General features: G+C 39.4%; 1 protein-coding gene across 1 annotated transcript in view; it reads left to right on the top strand.

Annotated features, from left to right (window-relative positions):
- Positions 1-1,232: 1,232 nt before the first annotated feature.
- Positions 1,233-20,091, top strand: part of PPP1CB (protein phosphatase 1 catalytic subunit beta) — a 28,824-nt gene continuing 9,965 nt past the window's right edge. Inside the window, exons 1-4 of the mRNA XM_021552321.2 lie at positions 1,233-1,412; positions 13,965-14,096; positions 17,421-17,651; positions 17,992-18,096. Of these exons, the coding sequence (XP_021407996.1) occupies positions 1,361-1,412; positions 13,965-14,096; positions 17,421-17,651; positions 17,992-18,096 (520 nt within the window). The 5' untranslated portion in view covers positions 1,233-1,360. The remainder of the gene's footprint in view (positions 1,413-13,964; positions 14,097-17,420; positions 17,652-17,991; positions 18,097-20,091) is intronic.

A 20,091-nucleotide genomic window follows, 5' to 3' on the forward strand; every position in this document is an offset into this window, starting at 1 on the left:
TGAACTGTCTGAACCTGATGTTGTGATGGCTTAAAATAGCCTCCAGGGCAGATCAGTTATGTGAAATGAAACTGGGACAATTCCTAAAAGCTCAAGAGGGACTGCAGACCTATTAGTCTTGGCAGCAATGAAGTAGTTGGGATAAGGATGAACTTTCAAAAAGTGGAATAATTGTTTTTCCTAGTTTAAAGAAAAAATGAAAGAAAAACGTTTTAGTGTTTTTTTTTTTTTTTTAATTTAGTTTTCCAATACCAGCAGAATTGGAAAAACAAGAAAGGATAGATGTACATCCTGTCATGAGCAGATGAGCTGAAATTTTATTTCCGTATAACCTGCCCACCTGTGTAGGCATTTCAAAAGAGCATTCTTTCACCTGTCTGGACACTTAGCAACATCTGATACCTAATCATGGCCCCACCTTGTCCTAATTGCTTTTGTTTTGCTCATACTCATTTTCTTCTAATCAGGAGATAAATATTGGATTTCAACATTATATAAGGTGGCAGCATTTTGCTTGCTTGTAGGGACTGATGGAAAAGTTCGAGTTTCTACACCAACATCTATATTTAGGTATATAAAGGAGAGGTCTGTTTTTCCTAGAACATCTGCACTTTGTTACTTTGTCAACATACATGTATTTATCTGCTCTCCCGGTTCACAGAGGGTTTTCACCACCTAAATTTTAAAGCACTTCTCTGTCCATCCAAGGCAAGCATCTGCTGACAGAAGTATGTAAACATGTCTTTAGAGAGCTCATCTCAAAAAAAAAAAAAAAAAAAAAAAAAAAAAAAGTTCCAGAAATCACCAAAAAAGTCCTCTAAGCATCTCCAGCCGCAGTGAAACTATGAGTGTCACGAACTAGAGTTTTCTCTGACAGCTGCGTTAGAAGAGCGCTGCGAAGAGCACAGCGCGCTGCACCAGTTATGACAGACTTTTTAAAAATTATTTTTAACAGGCTGCGAGCTGGCAGGGCTGCGGTGCCAGCGGCGAGGGGTGACCCGGCTGAGCGCGGCCCCGCGCTCGCTCTCCCCCCTCACGGCCGCGCCCGCTCCGCGCCTGCGCCGCCGAGCCCGCCGCGCCTGCGCGCTGCCGGGGCGCGGGGCGGCCGCGGCGGGCGAGGCGGCACATGCGCCGTGGCGGCTGCTGAGGAGGGGAGGAGGCGCGGGGAGGAGCGGTGCCCGCGTTCTCCCATTTAGCTGCGAGGGAGCGGGAGAAGCCGGGCGGCCGCCGGGGACCGCCGGAGGGGGGTGGGGGGGAGCCACTGTCGCTGCGGCCGCCGCTCCCTGCTCCTCCTCCTTCTCTGTGGAGCGCCCTCCACCCCGCCCTCTCCCCGCCCGGGACCGAGTCTGGTGGCCACAAAATGGCGGACGGGGAGCTGAACGTGGACAGCCTCATCACCCGGCTGCTGGAAGGTGAGCGGGGCGCCGCGCCGCGCCGCCGCCGCCCGCGGGCAGAGCCGGGGCAGGCGCCTCGGGGCGAGCGGGGGCAGCGCCTGCCCGGCGCCGCCGGCCCGGGGCGGCGGCCGGGAGCGAGCGGGCACCGGCGGGACGGTGAGAGCCCCGGCCCTGCAGCCCCGCCGGGGGAGGAGGGGCTGGTGAGCGCGGGGGGTGCCCGCCCTGTCTGGCTGCCTTCATATTTAATAGGAAAAAAAAAAATTAAAGCAAAAAAAAAAGCTTCGTTTTCCGTCTTCACGCCGCTGCAGCTGCCTGGATGAGGGGCGAGCTGGGCTCTTTTCGTCGCTAGCCGAGCCTTTTCCTCCCCGCCCCTCCGGCCGGGTTGTAGTCGCAGTCCTCCGTGTGTGAAATTACGTCTGCGAGCTGCGCTGGGTGTGGGGCTGTGTGTGCGTGAGTGTCGGTGGGAGCTGCGCTGGGTGTGGGGCTGTGTGTGCGTGAGTGTCGGTGGGAGCTGCGCTGGGTGTGGGGCTGTGTGTGCGTGAGTGTCGGTGGGAGCTGCGCTGGGTGTGGGGCTGTGTGTGCGTGAGTGTCGGTGGGAGCGGAGGGGCTGAGTGCGCTGCCGTTCCTCAGCCGACGGGGCAGTCTCCAGAAGTGGCTCTCATGGGTGGCCGATAAATTCTGTGGAGGGTTTTCTGTGTATTAAATAGCGATTCTGCCCGTGAAAGTAAGCTCACTTATTGCCTGCTTTTGGAGAAGTTGAGGAATTATTGCTAGCGTTTTCTTTTTATTTAAGCTATGTCGTGAATGTTTAGTCTTCTTGGGCCTCTTCTTCCATTAATATTTCATTCCACATTCAACAAATACCTGGTATGCTGGAGATGAGATGAGAGTACTTGCATGGGTATGCGCCGTTCATTTATTTGGTTGCTGTACTCCTTAGATAGTTGGATCACATTGCAGAAGGCTTATAGAAAGGAATTTATGGAACATGTATAGTTTGGGAAGGGAAATAAGTTTTGTAAGGCTGAGTTTTGTTTAGTCGAGTTACTACAAGGCGGCGGTTTAGGGCTTTAAGGGCTTCTTAGTAGTTGCTATCTCTTCTCTTTCGACGTGAAAACGAAGAGCAGCAAAATCAATATTTAAGAATACATAAAGTCTTTGAATAGTTGTTATGCTTGTGATTTAAGGTATGCAGTGTAGTATAGTATGAAGAAACAAGTATCAGTTGAAGTTTCTCTTAGATCGTTAATGCAGATAAAACTCCCTTTTTCTGGATGTTGAAACACGGATTAATAGGTAGGTTTTAAAGATGAACTAAATAATAACCTATTAAATGTTGACATTTTAGGGCAGATTTGGGGGGAGACATTAAGATACATGTATATTTATGGTTCTGGGATTTTTGAGACGCTTTAAATAATATATTTGAAAGATACTTGTTCAACAATAGTGTAGTAATTTAAATATGGAGTGCTTTAGGAGGAGGGGATTCTGCATTGTTTTGGTGTGCAACTTGTTGGATTGTTCTGTTGCCTCTTAAAATATTACTCTGCTTTTTTTTTTTTTTCTGAAGACTTTTAAAATATGTCTTCCATACAGTTTACATACATCATAAATATGTGTGTTGCAACTTCATAGCTTTTTTGGATTATAGTTCTTACCTTATGTTTCAGCAGCCTACCCCGTGGTTTTTTGTCTTCCATAGTCCTTTAACCTTTTGGGATATATGTATGTACAACTTCTGAAGCAAGCCTTGCTTGTAATTTTTCTTTTCTGTTTCCGAGTCCATTTTTAACTCTAAGCAGAGATTATGAAGATTTTTAAGGGGAATAAGATGCTTTCTTTCTGCTAACATTAGAGGAGTACCTGGTACAACATCTTGTATCTGAAACGTAATAGGTAATTCTTGCAGGTTTTGTTCAAAAAAAATGGCAGCAATTAAAGGAATGCATTGTGTCAATTATTTTTGCTTTCTTTTTAACATCTTTTATTTGTTGCACTGCTGGCATATAGCATTTGAACCTGTTGTTCAAACAGCAGTGTTCCACAATGAAGGTTGTTTGTTTTTTTGTTGGTTTTTTTTTGTTTGTTTTGTTTTTTTGGGTTTTTTTTTTGTTTGTTTTTGGGTTTTATTTTGTTTGTTTGTACAATTGGCAGCTCACATTCTGGAGCTCCTGCTGTTGCTTAGCTGACCTGTTCTGGTAAAGTGAGTATGAATCCCTCTCCACGCTGGTTGCGCAGAAAAAATTCCGTTGACTCTTATCTCCAGTTAAATTGTTCAAAGCAAGTTGTTTGGCTCCATTACTCACACTTCAACTTTTACTTAAAAGGATAGGGAAACATGGCTTTTGTGGTGTGTTACTACAGTGAAATAATAAAAAGACATTTTCGCTAAATATTGTCATGCAGTATATATTTAGTCCTTTTGGTTCTTTAAGTGAAATGTATGGCTTTAAGTTTGAATAGCAGTCTACAATTGTCTCTCAGTGGCTGCTGCACGTAATTCTTCAAGGGTAGAAAATACATATCAAAAGCCACAGCAGTAGGAAACTTCACTGCTGCTACTGGGTTGCTGGGTGGTGACACCTGTTTCTAGGCTGTGATATTAACTGTCAGGAATTCTTGCTCCTACTTTAGTTAGGTTACTCTAACTGTTTTTATCCTTCTGGGTTATATGACACATTAACTTGCCTTTTGATTGGAGTTACCTACTTAGATTGTCTTACATTTTTTTGTGCTTAATTGCGATTTTGATTTCTTTTCGAGATATCAATATGAAGTGGCCTACAGCTGGGCTGTTTGGGAGAATTCAAGAACATCTTCCCAGTCCTCAAGGAGGATAAGCCCACATGCTTGTCTTGAATGTATACTTACTTTGTAGGTCTTTTGAATGCTGAAAGCCAGATCAATAAACTCTTGAGTTGAATTTTGAGAGAATTTTCATAGACTCACCTGAAGTGGTGATGTCATGGGTGTAATGAATGTTAATAGTCTTCTAGGACAGGAGCTTTTAATTTCCATATTCTTTAGCTTTTAATTTCCACGTTATTTTGCATATACCAATTTCTTCTCCTCTGTTCATTGGTTAAGTGGTGAATTTAGGTATGCTGAGATCTCATTTTGAATTGACTTTCTCTTGCAGTGGGTCTAGTACTTGGCCATTAGTTAGTGATACCTTCTAAATAACTACTGCTCGGAAATGGTAGGCAGGTTAAAACCTCAAGTGTATACATGAAGTCTGAACATAGCAATGTTTTATTCTATCTCTGTCTACCAGGTACCATCTGCCAGATTTAAATTGTCATTCCTGTTGCTTTACTAGAAGAATGAGGGAGGCGCTGGTGCTCTGACATGTGTGCCTCACTATCTTGGAGATACTCTGAATTTTACTGTCTGTCATAAGTGAATCTACAAAGATTTGCAGGTCATTTAAATACAGAATTTCATAACTTTGCTAAAAGACTCTTAGAGTGATAAGTGACCATGAAAGTGAATAAGCCAAATTGATTGAAAGAGTGTTTCCTTCTTGTGCTGCTATGCAGAATCACAAATCAAGCTTAGCTATGTTACGCTATAGGAAGATGGTGGTCTTATTTTTGCTTCAATGTGTCTACTTATTTGATGTTACTATTTTTTTTCCTTCCTACTATCCCAGCTATGCCATCTGGTGGATCGATTATTTTCCCAGTCCGTTCTAGCTGTGGACATCACAGGAATATGCACGCATGATACTGCCATGAGCACATCAGTTATGAAATACAGAATAATAACATGGTTTGGGTTGGAAGGAGCTTGTAAAGGTCACCTGGTACAAACCCTCTCCAGTGGAGGGACAGCTTCAACTGGATCAAGTTGCTCAGAGCCCTGTCCAGTATGATCTTAAATGTTTCCAGGAATGAAGCATCCACCACCTCTCTGAGCAACCTGTTCAGTGTTTCATCACTGTCACTGTAAAAGAATTTCATCCATATATCTAGTCTTAACCTACTCTAAAAATTGTTTTATTTAGTATAAATCAGTTTCCCTTGTCTGATCACAAGCCCTATTAAAAAATCTGCCCCCATGTTTCTTATAAGCCCTCTTTAAGTATTGGAAGGCTGTGATTCGAGTGTCTCTTTGAATCCTACTTTACAGTGTGAACAGAGATTTATTTTTTTCTCCTGGGCTCTGCAGCTGAAATTGCTACTTGTGTTTTGCCTCATCTAGGAATACCATGTATCCCTCTCTGGGAAATGCCCTGAAATGTGCAACAATGCTGAGCTAAGTGGGTGCACCAGGTCTACATTTAAGCCAGATTCTAAGCTGTTTTAAATTTAGTGATGTGTGGAAAAGGTTTCCCCTATATCAAAGCAAAGATACTGGAATAGGTGTAACCTTGACTTGTAGAGGGCTGTGAATGGTGTTCAGTAATGGAGTTTCGTATTTCTGTCAGGGTGTTGGGCTTTCTGTTTCTGTGCTGTATCCTTAATTTCTGGATATAAGGCATCCCAGCTGGAATGCATCTCTGCTCTTTTAAATTTATAGGTGTCTGTCTTAGTAAACACTAGGGAGTTTACCATCTGGAAGGGAGAATGTACTTAGGGAAACTGAGACACAGCAACCTTAGGTACAAGATGGCTTTCTGTAAAGGGCTTCATTTCTATTGCAGTACAAACAAATTTGCCTTATCTAGGCAAGACACCTTGCTTGCCTAAATCTAGTTGTCCTAATTATAATTAACAATTTGAATTAATCTGACTGAACTTAATGAGGATCTTTTCTAAACAAATTCATTTTTGGTGCGGCTGAGGGCTACTAGTTCTGGTAATAGTACCAATGCACCAAGGAAACTGGGAAATACTTATCCAAGGAGAGACTTGTTGGACTGCCAGTAGGTAGCTAAAAAGATGTTTTTTATGATTGCCTTAATAAAGCCGATTACATGCTGTTCTTACTATGTAATGAGCTGTCTTCTAAAAAAGCTGCAAGCGTAATAATATTCTTGTGATTTTGGAGGTTTTATAGGTTGTGATAAACAGAAATTTGAATATTATTATTTTTAAATGAAAGTTAGGTTTTAAATTATATTAATTAATTGACATTTTTCCTTATTAGTTTTAAATGGTATAGAGCATAGTGATCAAATATGCTATGGTTGATACGTTTCTTATTACTGTCTTAGCTAATAAATATATCCAGCCAGCCTGATGATGTGGCATTGGGATATGGTAGTAATGCTTGCAGTTCTGGGCTCTGTAACTGATGCTGAAAGAGAGAGGCAGTTGTAGAGAAATAAAATAGACCTTAATGATCTGTTGCAAAACAATATAAACAAACCATGGAGATGAATCCTGAATAAACAAGAGTTATTACCTGGCTTGGTGTGAAATCACTGGATGATTTGCAACTAGAAAAATAAACATGAATAAAAGGAGTTGCTTGCAAAGGCTTTTTTTAAAAACAGTCTTTAACAAGAGGAAGAAAATAAGCAGTTTTGGTATGTTTCTAGGAAGGTAGGTATTGTATTAATCAGAGAGGAGGGATAGAAGAATGAAGTTTGTTTCTGGGTTTGTACAGCAGTGCAGATAGCAGCTGCTTCATCTTTAGCTTTATAAGTGCATGACGAGTGGAATGGTTGGCTTGAAAAACTGCACCGAGAGCCAAGACCCAGCATCAGGCAGTGTGCTGGGGTTCTTTATTCTGTCGGGCTGTTTGGCCATTGGAAAGCTCCGTGGTTCAGTAACTGTTCCATTTAGATACTCTGCAGCACTGGTTTTACTTGAGTCATTCAGTGACTTTCTCACTGCTCAGCTAAGTCATAGTATAAAAAGAAAGAAACATTGTTCTTATTTAAGATAACTTCAACTTTAAGTGTTAAAATTTCTCTTAAATGCTCATTAGTTACCACCAAAGGTAGGAATGTAACTTTTTTTCTAGAAAGGAAGAAACCACGCTGCTAAACCATAGGTCCTAGTGAAGGCAGCATGCTGGTGTCTTTGGCTGTTGCTCACTAAGGTCAGATGCAGTACTCAGTGAGAGGCTGTACAGGGGAATCCACTCTTAACTACAGCCTGAGGTGCTTCTAAAGGTATTGGGTATCTGATTTATAATTTGAAACATTGATATGGACCTTCTCTTGTGTGATTTGCTTTAGTACATTGACTAGGACATTTTAGCTTCACAATACCATCTTTTCTCGGTTTTGAGGGGGTGTTTTGTATTTGTTTTTTGGTATTTTTGTACCAAGCTTGATGTAAAGCTTTTTGTGTATCTATCCCGTGTAACTGTATTGGTTAAATACCAGTGACATTGATGTGCAGAAATTGCACCTAGCTTCTTGTATCATAAGTTCAGTAACTTCTCTCCTTGGTACTTCTCAGAAGTTACTTGATAACTTTTGTAATTTACCTTCACCTTCCTTGAGTTTTAGGAATGTTATTAGCACTGCTTTAGGGGAAAAGAAAGTCATCCTTTAAGAAATAGGCTGCAATTCTTCATTTCATGAGTTAGTTTTCCAGGTAGACTAGGACAGGAATTACTATCACTGTGTAATACAGCATTGTGAGAGGCTTCTACCTTCAGTTTTGCTGGTTGCTTGAATTTCAGGTTCAAGTGTACTTAAGCAAACAGTAAATACAGAACATGTGATCTTATTCTTCAGCATTGAATTCAACAATTCTTGCAACCATATATGATACAGAATGACTGAGACATCAGTTAGTTTGTGGAACTTCTGTGTAAAGGAAGCAGGTGATCCATGAAAAGCTAAAGGAATGGGTAAAGGTTGCTGTTTTCATGGGCTTACTGGAAGAACCCCTCGAAGCAGTTTTACATAGTTGTTTCTATGTAGTTTCAAAGCCTCTTCTCCTTGAGTATTGATTTTGCTGGATTGTGTGTATTTAAAGAATGTAAATTCAAGTTTGGGTAGAACAACACCACTTCATTGGTAGGGGTTTTTTTCCATTAAAGGCTTAGGCAGTCTCTTACTCTTCAGTGAACTTGTGCTTGATATTAAATAAGCCTGCTAAAATGAGTTCACAAGCAATCGTTGTTCTTCAGCAAAATACTCAATATCAAGGTCATTTAGTGAAGGCAATTTTAGAAAGACTTTAAGGTTACTTGGTTGTAAAAGCATAGTTTTTTCAGGAAAAAAGCTCCCAGTAAGACTGATTATTCTATTTTTAGTGAGAAATATGGGTGATGTATCCTAGGAAAGGTACAGGGTTGCTGGGTATACTGCAGAAGAGCTGTATGTTCAGCGATCTGGTCTTGCTGAACTGAGCAAAGCTCTATTGGGTTCATTTATATTATTGTTGTCCACCAGCGTAACATGTGAATGAGAGCTATTCTAGGCTTAGTTCTGTCACAGGAGTTCTGAAAATTTAAAACTTGTGTTGCTGGCTTAACTCTCTGTTTTGCTGCAAGGTAGGGAGTGGCTGCTTCTGGATGGCAGCTGAACAAGTTAAATAACAGAAGATATTCTGAGGGAGTAGAAGCTTTGCTTTTAAAATCCAGTATAGGATTCTTGACTTAAACTCATGAAAGTATGAAATTTGGATTTTAAAAATACTAAGAACAGATAACTTCAGAACATGTTTCCAAAATCAGTGTGAGGATTGTTTGTTTTTTTCCCAAGTCACAGGTAATGCCACCTTAAGCTTTAAAATCCGTTCTGCTCCTACTATTGACAGGCTGTTCAACGTTTGCCAAATACTCCAAAGTACTTTTAAGTACAAAAAAATAGTAAAATATTGGAGTTGTTAATCACCAATGACTAAACATTGCACAGAATGTGGGGAGAGTGTAAGCTCAAGGCAATTGCTTGTGTGCAATTTGTAAAATTGCATGCTTGCAATCTTGTGTTGTAGTTTGGGGTGTTTTTTTTTGTTTTTTTTTTTAGATCTGCTCTGGCAAAATTGACTTCTAAAGCCATAATTTCAGACACAAGCTTGGCTGGAGCTACTGTGGAAAGAAGCAGAACCAGCTCCTTACTCTTTCACTAGCCCTATCTCAAGTTCACAGAGGCTATATTCTTCAGCTTAGGGAACTATTTAGATTACATTTTTTATTTGTTGTATCTTTGTTCTAGGAAGAAAATATCAGTTCGCTGCAGTTTACGGTGTGGCTACTATGTGGCCACATAAGTGCATGTCTGCAAAAAAAGCAGAGTGAATGGAAAGGAGAGTGCTTATTAGCAATAATGCTGACCCAATTTTTTAAATGATACTTAGGGGGAAGTCCCTGGGTTTTGATGTTATGATAAAACTGTGAGTGTTACATCCAGTAAACTGGACACTGTGCTCTTGGAAAGCAACACCAGGTAAAAGCTTAGGGTAGCTGTGCATACCATAGCTGAGTTAGTCATTGAAGAAGCTATTTGTGATGGCACAACATGAGCAGCTTGGTTGCTGAGAGAGAGGCACACCACAAGCAGTGTGACAGAACAGGTTAAATACATTTTTTCCATTTTGTGGAAGGTTATGGAAAAAAGCAATGCAAGTGGAATTTGGAACAGCCAATTCTTGACCCACTTTCCTTTTCCTTTCCAGTATTGCCTTACATAATCTACTACACTCTGGCATGAGTTTAGAGAGATTAATTCTTTTTTTCTTTCTTTTTTTTTTTTTCTGAAGCTTTTCTTACCCTCCACTGTGCAGTTCGTGTCTTGGATTCCTAATTGCTGTTATTGAACTTCTTAAGGTTGCCTACCAATGATTGTGTAGATGCAGAGATTATTCTAATATTAATTAGAATAGCTTTTAGGTAACTGTAGGATCTGTTGTGTTAAAATAAGTCTCAGTGTTCAATGCATATATTTACTTTTATTCCTTTTTATCCTGTGCCATGTCACTCTGCTTGAAGCTCACTGGAGGAATGGCTTGTTCTCTCAAAGCACTATGCACATGAGTTTATGTATTACAACAGGAAGTGCTGTCCCTACTGTCCCTATTGAAAGGCCAATTTATGTAAATCAAAGCTTGTTTACAGCATTTTAGTTGAAAGAGAATTAATTTACCTTTAATGTTGGCATATTTCTACCCTGGGTAACTGACAGCTGTTAAAAATGATGGTTTTCCCAATGCTGTTAAAGGCTGTTTGTGGACTACAGATTTTGCAGTGTGTGAAGCTATGACTTGAGCTATAGTAATTTGTAAATGAGTCTGAAAAACATCTCTTACTCTCTCGATCTGCTTCTTAGAACCTCCCCTTCAATCTGTTCCTGGGGATTTGGCTTTTGAAAAACTAAATGCAGTGTTGTTTACAATCCACGCAAAACTCAGCTGAGTCAAGGGAACTGGAATAAAATTTTAGTTGTAATGTAAGCTGCTGAAATAAGTGCTTAGTCTTACTTATGTACTTGAACCACAGCTGTGGCACATCTGTTCCAGATGACTACTTGGCAAACCTTTCTGTGTCTTTGTGAATCCAGTGAAGTGCTGAGCCTTTCAGGGTCACAGAAGCCTCTCATTTCTCAATATGCAGTACCCTTGTTGCTGATCTGGGAACTGTGGGAGAAAACTGCTTTTATCTTAACTAGCGTTGATGATTATTCCTGATGAAACTTCAGGTTTTGTATTATTTCAAATATAACTAAACCTATGTGTTTACTCTGGAGCTGCAGACTTTTTGGGTGGAAGGTGCCTTTGCAAAGGTACAATGGCTCAGATCTGCACCCTTCCCAAAGGTTGGAAGTGGCTGATCATCACGTGCATGCTGTCTCCTCTTCTGAGAGTGATAGACCTGTTAGAGTTGTAGAAGTGTCTCCTAACCTGGAAAGTCTGAAGTGAGGTAGTAAGTTGCTTAGTTGATTTGTCTGTTAAGGACTTGCAGCATTTAGGGCTCTACTGTTCGAAGTAAAGAAATACCATCAAGGCAGTGACTGGCAGTTAATTATGAAATCAGGAACTGCATGTTCTCTGTGTCTTGCTTCTCATGAAAAAATCCAGCACCACTGAAAGCATCAATCCTATAAAGCAAATATTCCAAGTTTAAACCTCTGTGTGACTTTCAAAGGGAGCTAAAGGCTGGTGTTGTAAGAAAGACCGATTGGGTCAAAGTCATTTAAAGTATTATGGGTGCCCTACTTGAACTGTTATCTCAGTTTTGGTCTCAGTGCTTGGTCTGGTGCTGCTTCTGGTAACGTTAATGTTGTATGTAGTGGGCTTTCCTGGGTTTGCAAGTCTAGTTCCAAAACTAGTTTGGGTCTAGCTCTACTTCTTGGTTTTGAGCTGTATGAAATGGCATCATTCTGGTACTGCAAAAGATAAATACAGAGAGAATGTGATTGCTTATGGTTAAAAGAATGCACTGTCTGTAGTGGGAAGACATGACTGGAAAGCTGGTTGTGCTGCATGGTGCTTTGGTGTGACTTTGTTGCAAGCTATGGATCTAAAATAGAGCAATTGTTTAATTAAAGTTATAGCCATTGTAATATGAAGACTCTGTTTGTGTATAATGGCAGTTTATTGTGCCTATCAGAAGTCCCAGGTCTCTGACTGGGATCATTATAAACTATTGGAACACAGGCATTTGAAATTAAGATTATTGGAACATTTTGGTACCTTGCAAAGTGGATAGTCAAGTTCTGTGCAAAGTTGTCAAGCCCGAGTTTGTTTGTTTGGTTGTTTGTGTTTTTTTTGCCGATAACAGGGCTGAAGATGTATCTGTAAGAACATCACTCATTTGTTTGAAATGTGATGAAATGGAAGCCTGTAGGCATATATTGTTTGCAAGTCACATCAATTGTTTCTGATGTCTGCCTTTGTATTCTTCTAATATGTAAGTGAGCATCTTAATGCATGAGGAATAATAACACAAAAAATGTTGCTAAAATGCTGTGTGCTTTCTCAAGTGTAGTTGAAATCTTATTAGCCAGAGGAATGTGACTTGCCATGTCATAAAAACCACCTGGTAGTGATTCACCGAGTGTCACTAAAAGAAGTCCTGTATGACACAGCATTTTTCTTGGGAGGTTCTAATGAGCTAAGTATTTCCAGTATATCCTCAACTTCAGATGTACTATTCCTGCTCTTTTGGCACTCAGACTAGTTGTCCCAGGATCTAATTTCACATCTCTTCCTTGTGTTTGAAAACCGCTCTTCAGTTCTGCCTTTTCACGTGTTCCTGTGACTGCTTCTTAACCTCTAACAAGTGTCTGGTGTTTATTAAAAATAAATATTTATAGCTCAGTGTTGGCGTGGTCAGATGCGCAGTTACACTGGGACAAGTACGCAGTGATAACCAGAGCAGAGTATTTTGTGTTTAACACTTTGGACTGTAGTACTGGGTGAGCTAGGACAAACTGTTTTTCCTCATATCCTTTCTTCCCCCTTGCACAATCTAGATAATGCTAGATGTAATTATACTGACCTCCTATATATAGTAGGTTTTCTAGGAACTAAGCAGAAATAAAAGGAAAAGGGAGGTTATGTTAAATTAAAAAAAAAAAATTACACGCTTACTCTTCTGTTTTGAATAGGGAAAGCAGGTGACCTAGGAATTTGCTGTGTGAAGAACGAATTTGCTGTGTGAAGTTGCAGCTAAATTTTTAATGAAGTCTTCCTATACATGAATTTGAAAACATTTGGATTTGAGCTGCAAAAGTGGTGTATTACCTTTGCTTGAAGGTACTACCATGGTTTACTGCTGATTGTTGCTTTCACCTGAAACAGATGGCAGGACAGGATGTTTGCCTGTTGTCTTTAAAAGACACTGATAGATTCTGGCTTATTCATTTGAACTCTGAAGTCTGGTTTGTGCTGAGATGCAAGACTGAACTGGATCGGACAAAGTGACAACACAATTGTTCCATTTTGCTGCCTCACTGAAGACACGTTAAAGCCTCTGACAGGAATCGTACAGATACTTGTAGAAAGAAGCAGCTGCAGATAAACTTTCCAGAGGATATTGGTTGGAGTGCAATGACATGCAAATGCTTCTGATTTTATGCTAAATATAGGTCTGAGTGCCTGACTTACAGGTTTTGTGAATTCAATTTCATTTCTAATTAGAATGTTCTTGGCTGTAAGGGTTTCAGTAATTTAAGAGCCATTATAGATGAAAATTTCATCAAACTTTTGTAGTTTTTAGTGTGATGTTCCTAATATAGCAGTTTCAATTTATTTAAACATAATAATGTCTATGGTTTTTTTCTTTATATTTAACTAGTGCTGTTAAACTTAACAGTCCTAAAGAAGTTTACCCTGTGCTAATGTGGAAGTGTTTTCAGGTTCTCAGTTCTCACATTGTTTCTTGTCTTTTATGAATACTCTAGCATAAAGGAATTGTTAAATTAAACACTTCTTGAAATTGCTATTTATTCAGATATGGACAAAAGCACTGCTTTAATTGCTCTCTTCTGAGATCTGATGAAACAGGAATGTACACAGATCTTCAAGCACAGATTATCACAGTATCAGAGATTAATTTTACAATTCATTGGACAACATAATTCCAAGGCATTTGGTACATATGTAGAATGTGATTCTGGCTTTTTGTCAAATATAGGTTTTAAATACAGATCATCTACATTTGGCTATTGCTGTATATCTGTGTGGTAGTTACCTTCAACTGTTAAATATCTCATTTCAGTACGAGGATGTCGTCCAGGGAAGATTGTTCAGATGACCGAAGCAGAAGTTCGGGGCTTGTGCATAAAATCACGGGAAATATTTCTTAGCCAGCCTATTCTTCTGGAACTAGAGGCACCTCTGAAAATTTGTGGTATGTAAGCTTGGTATATACATGTTTTATGTAGGTGTTTTAATCTAGTTCTATGGTAGGGGATTGGAAGAATACTGAGTCAGGCAAATGAGGTTATGTTGGGATTAGAGGGAGATCTTCAAAATCTTGAATGTAGTTTCCAGCTTTGATTGGATTAAGTGAAGAAAAAGCAGCTAGCACTTGGTACATTGTCAATGCTCTTCACTCTATTTTGGAGCAAGTTTCCTTGGCAATATGGGCTGCTTGTGCCCTCATCTAGTGCAAATTTGCAACCTGTTCCTTGCCTGCACAGGGCTGGTGCTCTTCTGATCACTATTTCAGAAAGCAGCTGCTTTTAAAAGACCCACATGTTGCATCTTGCAGTTGCTCACTTCAAAGCATAAACAAAACAAAGACCTCATGAAATGAAACATTTGAAAAATTGAAGGCATTGTTGGTCTTTCAATTGAGGAAGTAAAACTGAATGCAGACTTCAATTAGGCTTAGTTACCATGTAACAAATTCCTTGAGCTTTACAGCATGTTTTAACATCAGTATTACTTTGAAACACAAATAAAACGTGTGTTTTACCTCACTTATTTTAGACTCCTTCCAAAGTACACTGTAACTACAAGCTTGTAAAAAATGTTTTAAAAGTTTTCTAAATACTAGATTGTCATCATTTTTCAACTTGATAATTAACAATAGACAATGCCTTTGAAAGCATAAAATTCCTTGAATTTGATTAGTTGAAGTGTCATAATATTAAAGGGGAAACAATATTTGTATTCATTACTACTTACATCCTCTAACATGGATTAGCTTCTTCCTGGCAGATGCAATGTCTGCAATGTTTCTTATGTTGAGAGGATATTACCAATTTAAAAAAAACCCAAACGCCAAAATAAAACAGCCAAACCCACAAACCAACCACTAATGGCAAAGTCATTTTTAAATGACTAATTGCTTGGTGGGGTGGGGAGCTAAAACCAGCCCAGCTTGCCTAATTGCATTAAGTTGAAGGTAAAATGCAACTTTATCACATTGTGGTTTCTTGAGACTTTTCACTGTAGTGTAGTCTTATTGTATTCCTAGATGAAGAAAACATGGCAACTAAGGTAGCTTGTACATAAGTCAGAGTCTGCAAAGAATAATTGGCCTACTTCAAAATAAGGTCCCCTCTTAGATTAGAGGACCTGTTTAGATTGTCTGTTTAGATTGAGGCAGTTGAATGGACTGTTAGGTGTGCAGTAGTAGGTGTAGCTAATGCACAGCTAGATGAGGCATTTGTTATCTTAAATCGGATTCCAAACACAGTGAAAGTACCAGGAAGTGTCAGGTGCATCTAAATTTAATATTGGAACAATTGTCAAAGCTGCATTTAGATAAAAGTGAAAGAAAGATGATTGCTTTCACCAAAAGCAAAATATGCAGCTGGTACTGCTTTGAACTATCACTTTTGTGTGTTCAGGCAACCACAGCCTGAGGAACCATAATAGGATTGTCTTGTCTTACAATCAAGTCAGTTCAAAATAAGCTCTGCATCTCAAATGGCTGTGTTTTAATGTAAGATGAAAGATGCTCTTATGTAAATGTCCATTTTAAAATAGATGTGGTTTTTAATGTAAGTCTTACATCTGGTAGACTTCAACTTGTGCTCACATGAAGCTGTATTTTAAAATGCTAAGTGCCCTGAATGGAATGGTAAATGCCTTGGTACCTTTGTAAAGTTGTTTCTGTAAAATGTTTTTACCCATTAAGTGCATTTGTCCCTCAGTGCACATGTGTAACTGAAAGTAGTTATAGACAACATAATATTTTCTGTAGTGTGTTTACTTGGTAGTTAATTCTGTTAGTGCTGAAGTCTGTTGATTTGATAACATGGTTCTGGAGTACTAGACTCGGCATAGAAATGATTTGTTGAGGAGTCTTCTGCTTCTTCAGTGTGTGACCTGGAGACTTCTAAATATCAATGAGAATACAAATCATTCTTGTTGCAACATGTGTGAAGGAGATTTTAGCTAGTGGAGTTTCAGATTGTGACTGAAATTAGGTAGTAGATTCTGATCACCTCTATTAGAAGAAAATTGGAGAAGTGATTCTTCTCGCTGAGTGAGAAATAGAGGGAGAATGCTGCCTGAAGGAGGAAGTATTGCATTTTTCATGGAAAGTTTAAAGGAATATAATATAGCGAGTACTCTTCTTACCACTGTATGCTTTTAACAGTTGAACCAGAGAGCGTACAGGTTTGGGAACCTTTTTTCTGTTTTAAGCTGAAAAAAGTTACATGAATTGTTCTTTTTTCTCTTTTGAGGCCACAGTAGCTTGTGCTCTACTGGACAATAACTGCTGCTTAAAGTCAGGATTTTGTCACTGAACAAGCAGTGGTGGAGAAAATACATTTATGTCGTGCTTAGTGTACCAGGAAGTACTGAATCTAAAGCATACAGCTTGTACTGAAGGTTTTTGGCATATCTGTTTTGCATCCAGGCACTCCGGTAATAAGTTTTCCAGTCAGCTGGAATACATTACATGTATGCTGGAAGTTACTGTAGAGCAGCTTTGGTGTCTTGACCCATGTGGACAGTTCAGAGATAGTTTAGCTTTGGCTGCTCTGATGTGATGCACTGTGATGGTGTAAATGCCACATAGAGCTGTTTCGTAGAAAGCCTAGTTTTAAAGCTGGCAGTGTGAAGAGTAACATGACAGATATTTTTCCTAACAAGCTGCAGGGTTGAGTATCTTGTAAGGGATGGAGTCTTTGAGTCTCTGTCTTGCTTGGTACATGCATCAAAGGAGGAGTTAGTCTAAATGCCGGGGGATGGGATTCTTAGTACAGCAACGTTATGGAAATTGACCTTTGAAGTAAGTGTACTTTGCCAGCACAGCGTTCAGTTCCTCTCCTGTCTGTTTGAATTCTTCACTGGTCTGTTTTTGCAGTAAGTAATGTGACTTTTTTGAGGTACATTTTCTTCATGGTCATATACCTGTTCAGTTAGAGGTTTTCTTTCTGATTTGTTTTAATTTAAGTGAATTAAAGCTTGGTTAGAAAGCTTATGCTTTATTGTGAAGATTTTTTGTAGCTTTTGGGTTTCAGATTGGCTTCATACCTGACATAGCAGTTGTGCAGATATGGTGAGTTATTTATATCCTCTGAGTACTTCAGCTTTAATATGACCCTGGTTCTTACCTTTGTAATGCATATTGCATTACAAAGTTTTTAAAGGTAATATTAGTGCCTTTTTTTAATATCACTGAATAAAAACTAATTAGCTGGCTTAAGTTCTTGACTTGTATAAGTCTTTATGTTGTTGCACTAATCCTTGGTAAACTCTTTTTTTTCAGGTGATATCCATGGTCAGTATACAGACTTGCTTCGATTATTTGAATATGGAGGATTCCCACCAGAAGCTAATTATCTTTTCCTTGGAGATTATGTAGACAGAGGCAAACAGTCTCTGGAAACAATTTGCCTATTACTGGCATATAAAATCAAGTACCCGGAAAACTTCTTTCTCCTAAGAGGAAATCATGAGTGTGCTAGCATCAATCGAATCTATGGATTTTATGATGAATGTAAGCAAAATCTATTACTTTTGGAAGACTACAACAGAGTAATACTTTGTTTTGGAAACACTTGTAGTGACTCTTGTAATGCAAGGGTTTCAATAATCTGTGAACCAGCTTTGAAGCTTTCTAAGTTCCAAGCCAAGGTTAAAGTCACTCTGGAGCATTATTATTATTTCTTCTCTTGTCCTTGAAATGCTCTTGTAAGTCATTGGGATGTAAGTGTGCTAGGAGACATACAATCCTATGAAGACAGTTTACTGACATTTTTGCTTAGGCTCTGATATGTATTACAGGTTGTCTTTAAAAACCAGCTTCCTCTTCCTAATGTCCCACACTGTTTTTGTAGGCAAGCGGAGATTTAACATTAAGCTGTGGAAAACCTTCACAGACTGTTTTAACTGCCTGCCTATTGCAGCCATTGTGGATGAGAAGATCTTCTGTTGTCATGGAGGTAAGCTAATGGCAGCTTTTAAAGCCTGTATCTGAACTTGATTTTGGGTTAATGCTATACCAAATGGAGTGTGGCTGTGTGTACCTGATATTTAGCTGGAGATATTTAACCTTGTATTGTCTGTAAAGGTCATGCTTTTCTGGGCACTTGTCAGTAGACCATCATTCTTACCTGATACACATGGTCCTCTTGTGCCTGAGGGGGAAGTGCATCTGTAAGTCTTCTCATCAGTGTATCCCTCTCTGAAGGTTACTTAATGATAGAATTATTGCTTTCTTTGCCACATTACTTGTTGCTGTTACTATATATCAGTGCAGCCTTTGCTAATGGTGGCATCCCTAGCAGTGATGAATGGCTTTCACAAGTAACCTTGGCTCTGTACTCTCAGCCTCCTTAACTGTTTCACAACACTTTGATGGGCGGGACCTCTGAGGTCACACAGTGAAGCCTGCGGTTGGAAGTGAGACATTTGTTAACACTGGAACAGATTAGACATGGCTTGCATGGACTCCATAAAGCCTTTGCTGCTAGACAGTCTGCATTCTGTGGGTCCTGTGCTGCCCTGTTTTTGTATTCAAAAAAATGTTTGGTGTTCATCTGACCAAGGGCTATGACTTGTGTGAATACTGGAACTTACTTGGGCTTTCTTCTTTGTAGAACAGGCCTTGTCATGATTTTACAGGCAATGAATGATGTTTAACAGGTTTTCAGAAGCTTGCAGTGTCAAACACTGGACAAGAATTTCAATTACATGTAGAAAGAGCCATCCTGCCTTTTGCAGCTGTGTTGGCAGTCATCTCCATTAATAAGCAACTTAATGCCTTTCTCTGAGTGATCTAGAAATGGTTTGGTAGATGTCACACCTGTGTTTCCAGTGAGATGGAAATTGGTGGAAATGAAAGCAACGCAGAAACATCTAGTTTGAACACCTCTGTTTGGAATTAGAAACTGAGTGTAGCCCAGAGTTCCTGAGAATACTCTTCTAGACTTCATGAGGTTCTATTGATGGCTGCCATCCTGCCTTTATTAATTACAGGTATCAATTCAAGAGCTATGCCTATATGGAATGTGCTTTAAAAATGATCTAGAGTATTCTTGTGTCTAGTATTGAAAGCTTCTGCCTTCAGTGCCTGCTAGAATATGCTAATAGGGTCTTACACATAACATGCTTTGAGATATTGTTAAGTCCCTCTAAAAACATAGTTAATGCAGTAATACACTTGGGTCTGCCAGTTTCTGGGTACCACTGACATGTCAAAATGCCTGTTTGCTTACAGCTCATCTTTTGGTCTTAAGGCATGTGGTAGTGTTTTCTTCTTTTTAAGAACTGGTATCTATCTTACAGGCTATATCTCATGGTTTTAAGAATGTGACGTAGAGTCACTTCTGCACCTAGGTAGCCAAATATCAGTGGCTAAAAACCCATTTAATAAACTTGCCTTCAAAAAATCTTATGAAAGAATTACTGTTCTACTGTCAACATATGTTTTAAAATTTTGGTTTCTTAGAAAACAGAATGAATAGTAACAAAGTACTTGTTTCAGGCAAACAAGTATAGGTGGAAGATAAACAAAGCAGTTTAACAGAGCAGAACGCTCTGACAAAACCAGTAGCTTTGTGTGTATGCATTTGAGACCTGAACTATGAGAAAGAAGCCTTGAGAGCTATATTTCAAGAAAAAATATTTAAACCTTCATTGTAAATGGAGGGGGGGGCATGTGTGAATGAAAAATTCTCCTACTTGACTAAAGACGTTATTTTGTGCATAGTATACTTTAAGGATCTTCTTATGAAAAGCAGCATTTACTTTGTTATTCATTGCTAATTGCCCCTTAAATTGTACAGGCTTAGTCTATAATTGAAATTATTGCCACTCTGATAATAGCTGTGAAACAAAGTGAAAAGATTACTAATGTGCTGTGTGCTCCTTATAAATGGAAGTGGACGTTCAGCACAGAAGTAAGTTTTGCCCTTTTTCCACTTTTCTCCAGTCCT

Source organism: Lonchura striata, chromosome 3 (genome assembly GCF_046129695.1).
Source record: "Lonchura striata isolate bLonStr1 chromosome 3, bLonStr1.mat, whole genome shotgun sequence".
Lineage (NCBI taxonomy): Eukaryota > Metazoa > Chordata > Aves > Passeriformes > Estrildidae > Lonchura > Lonchura striata.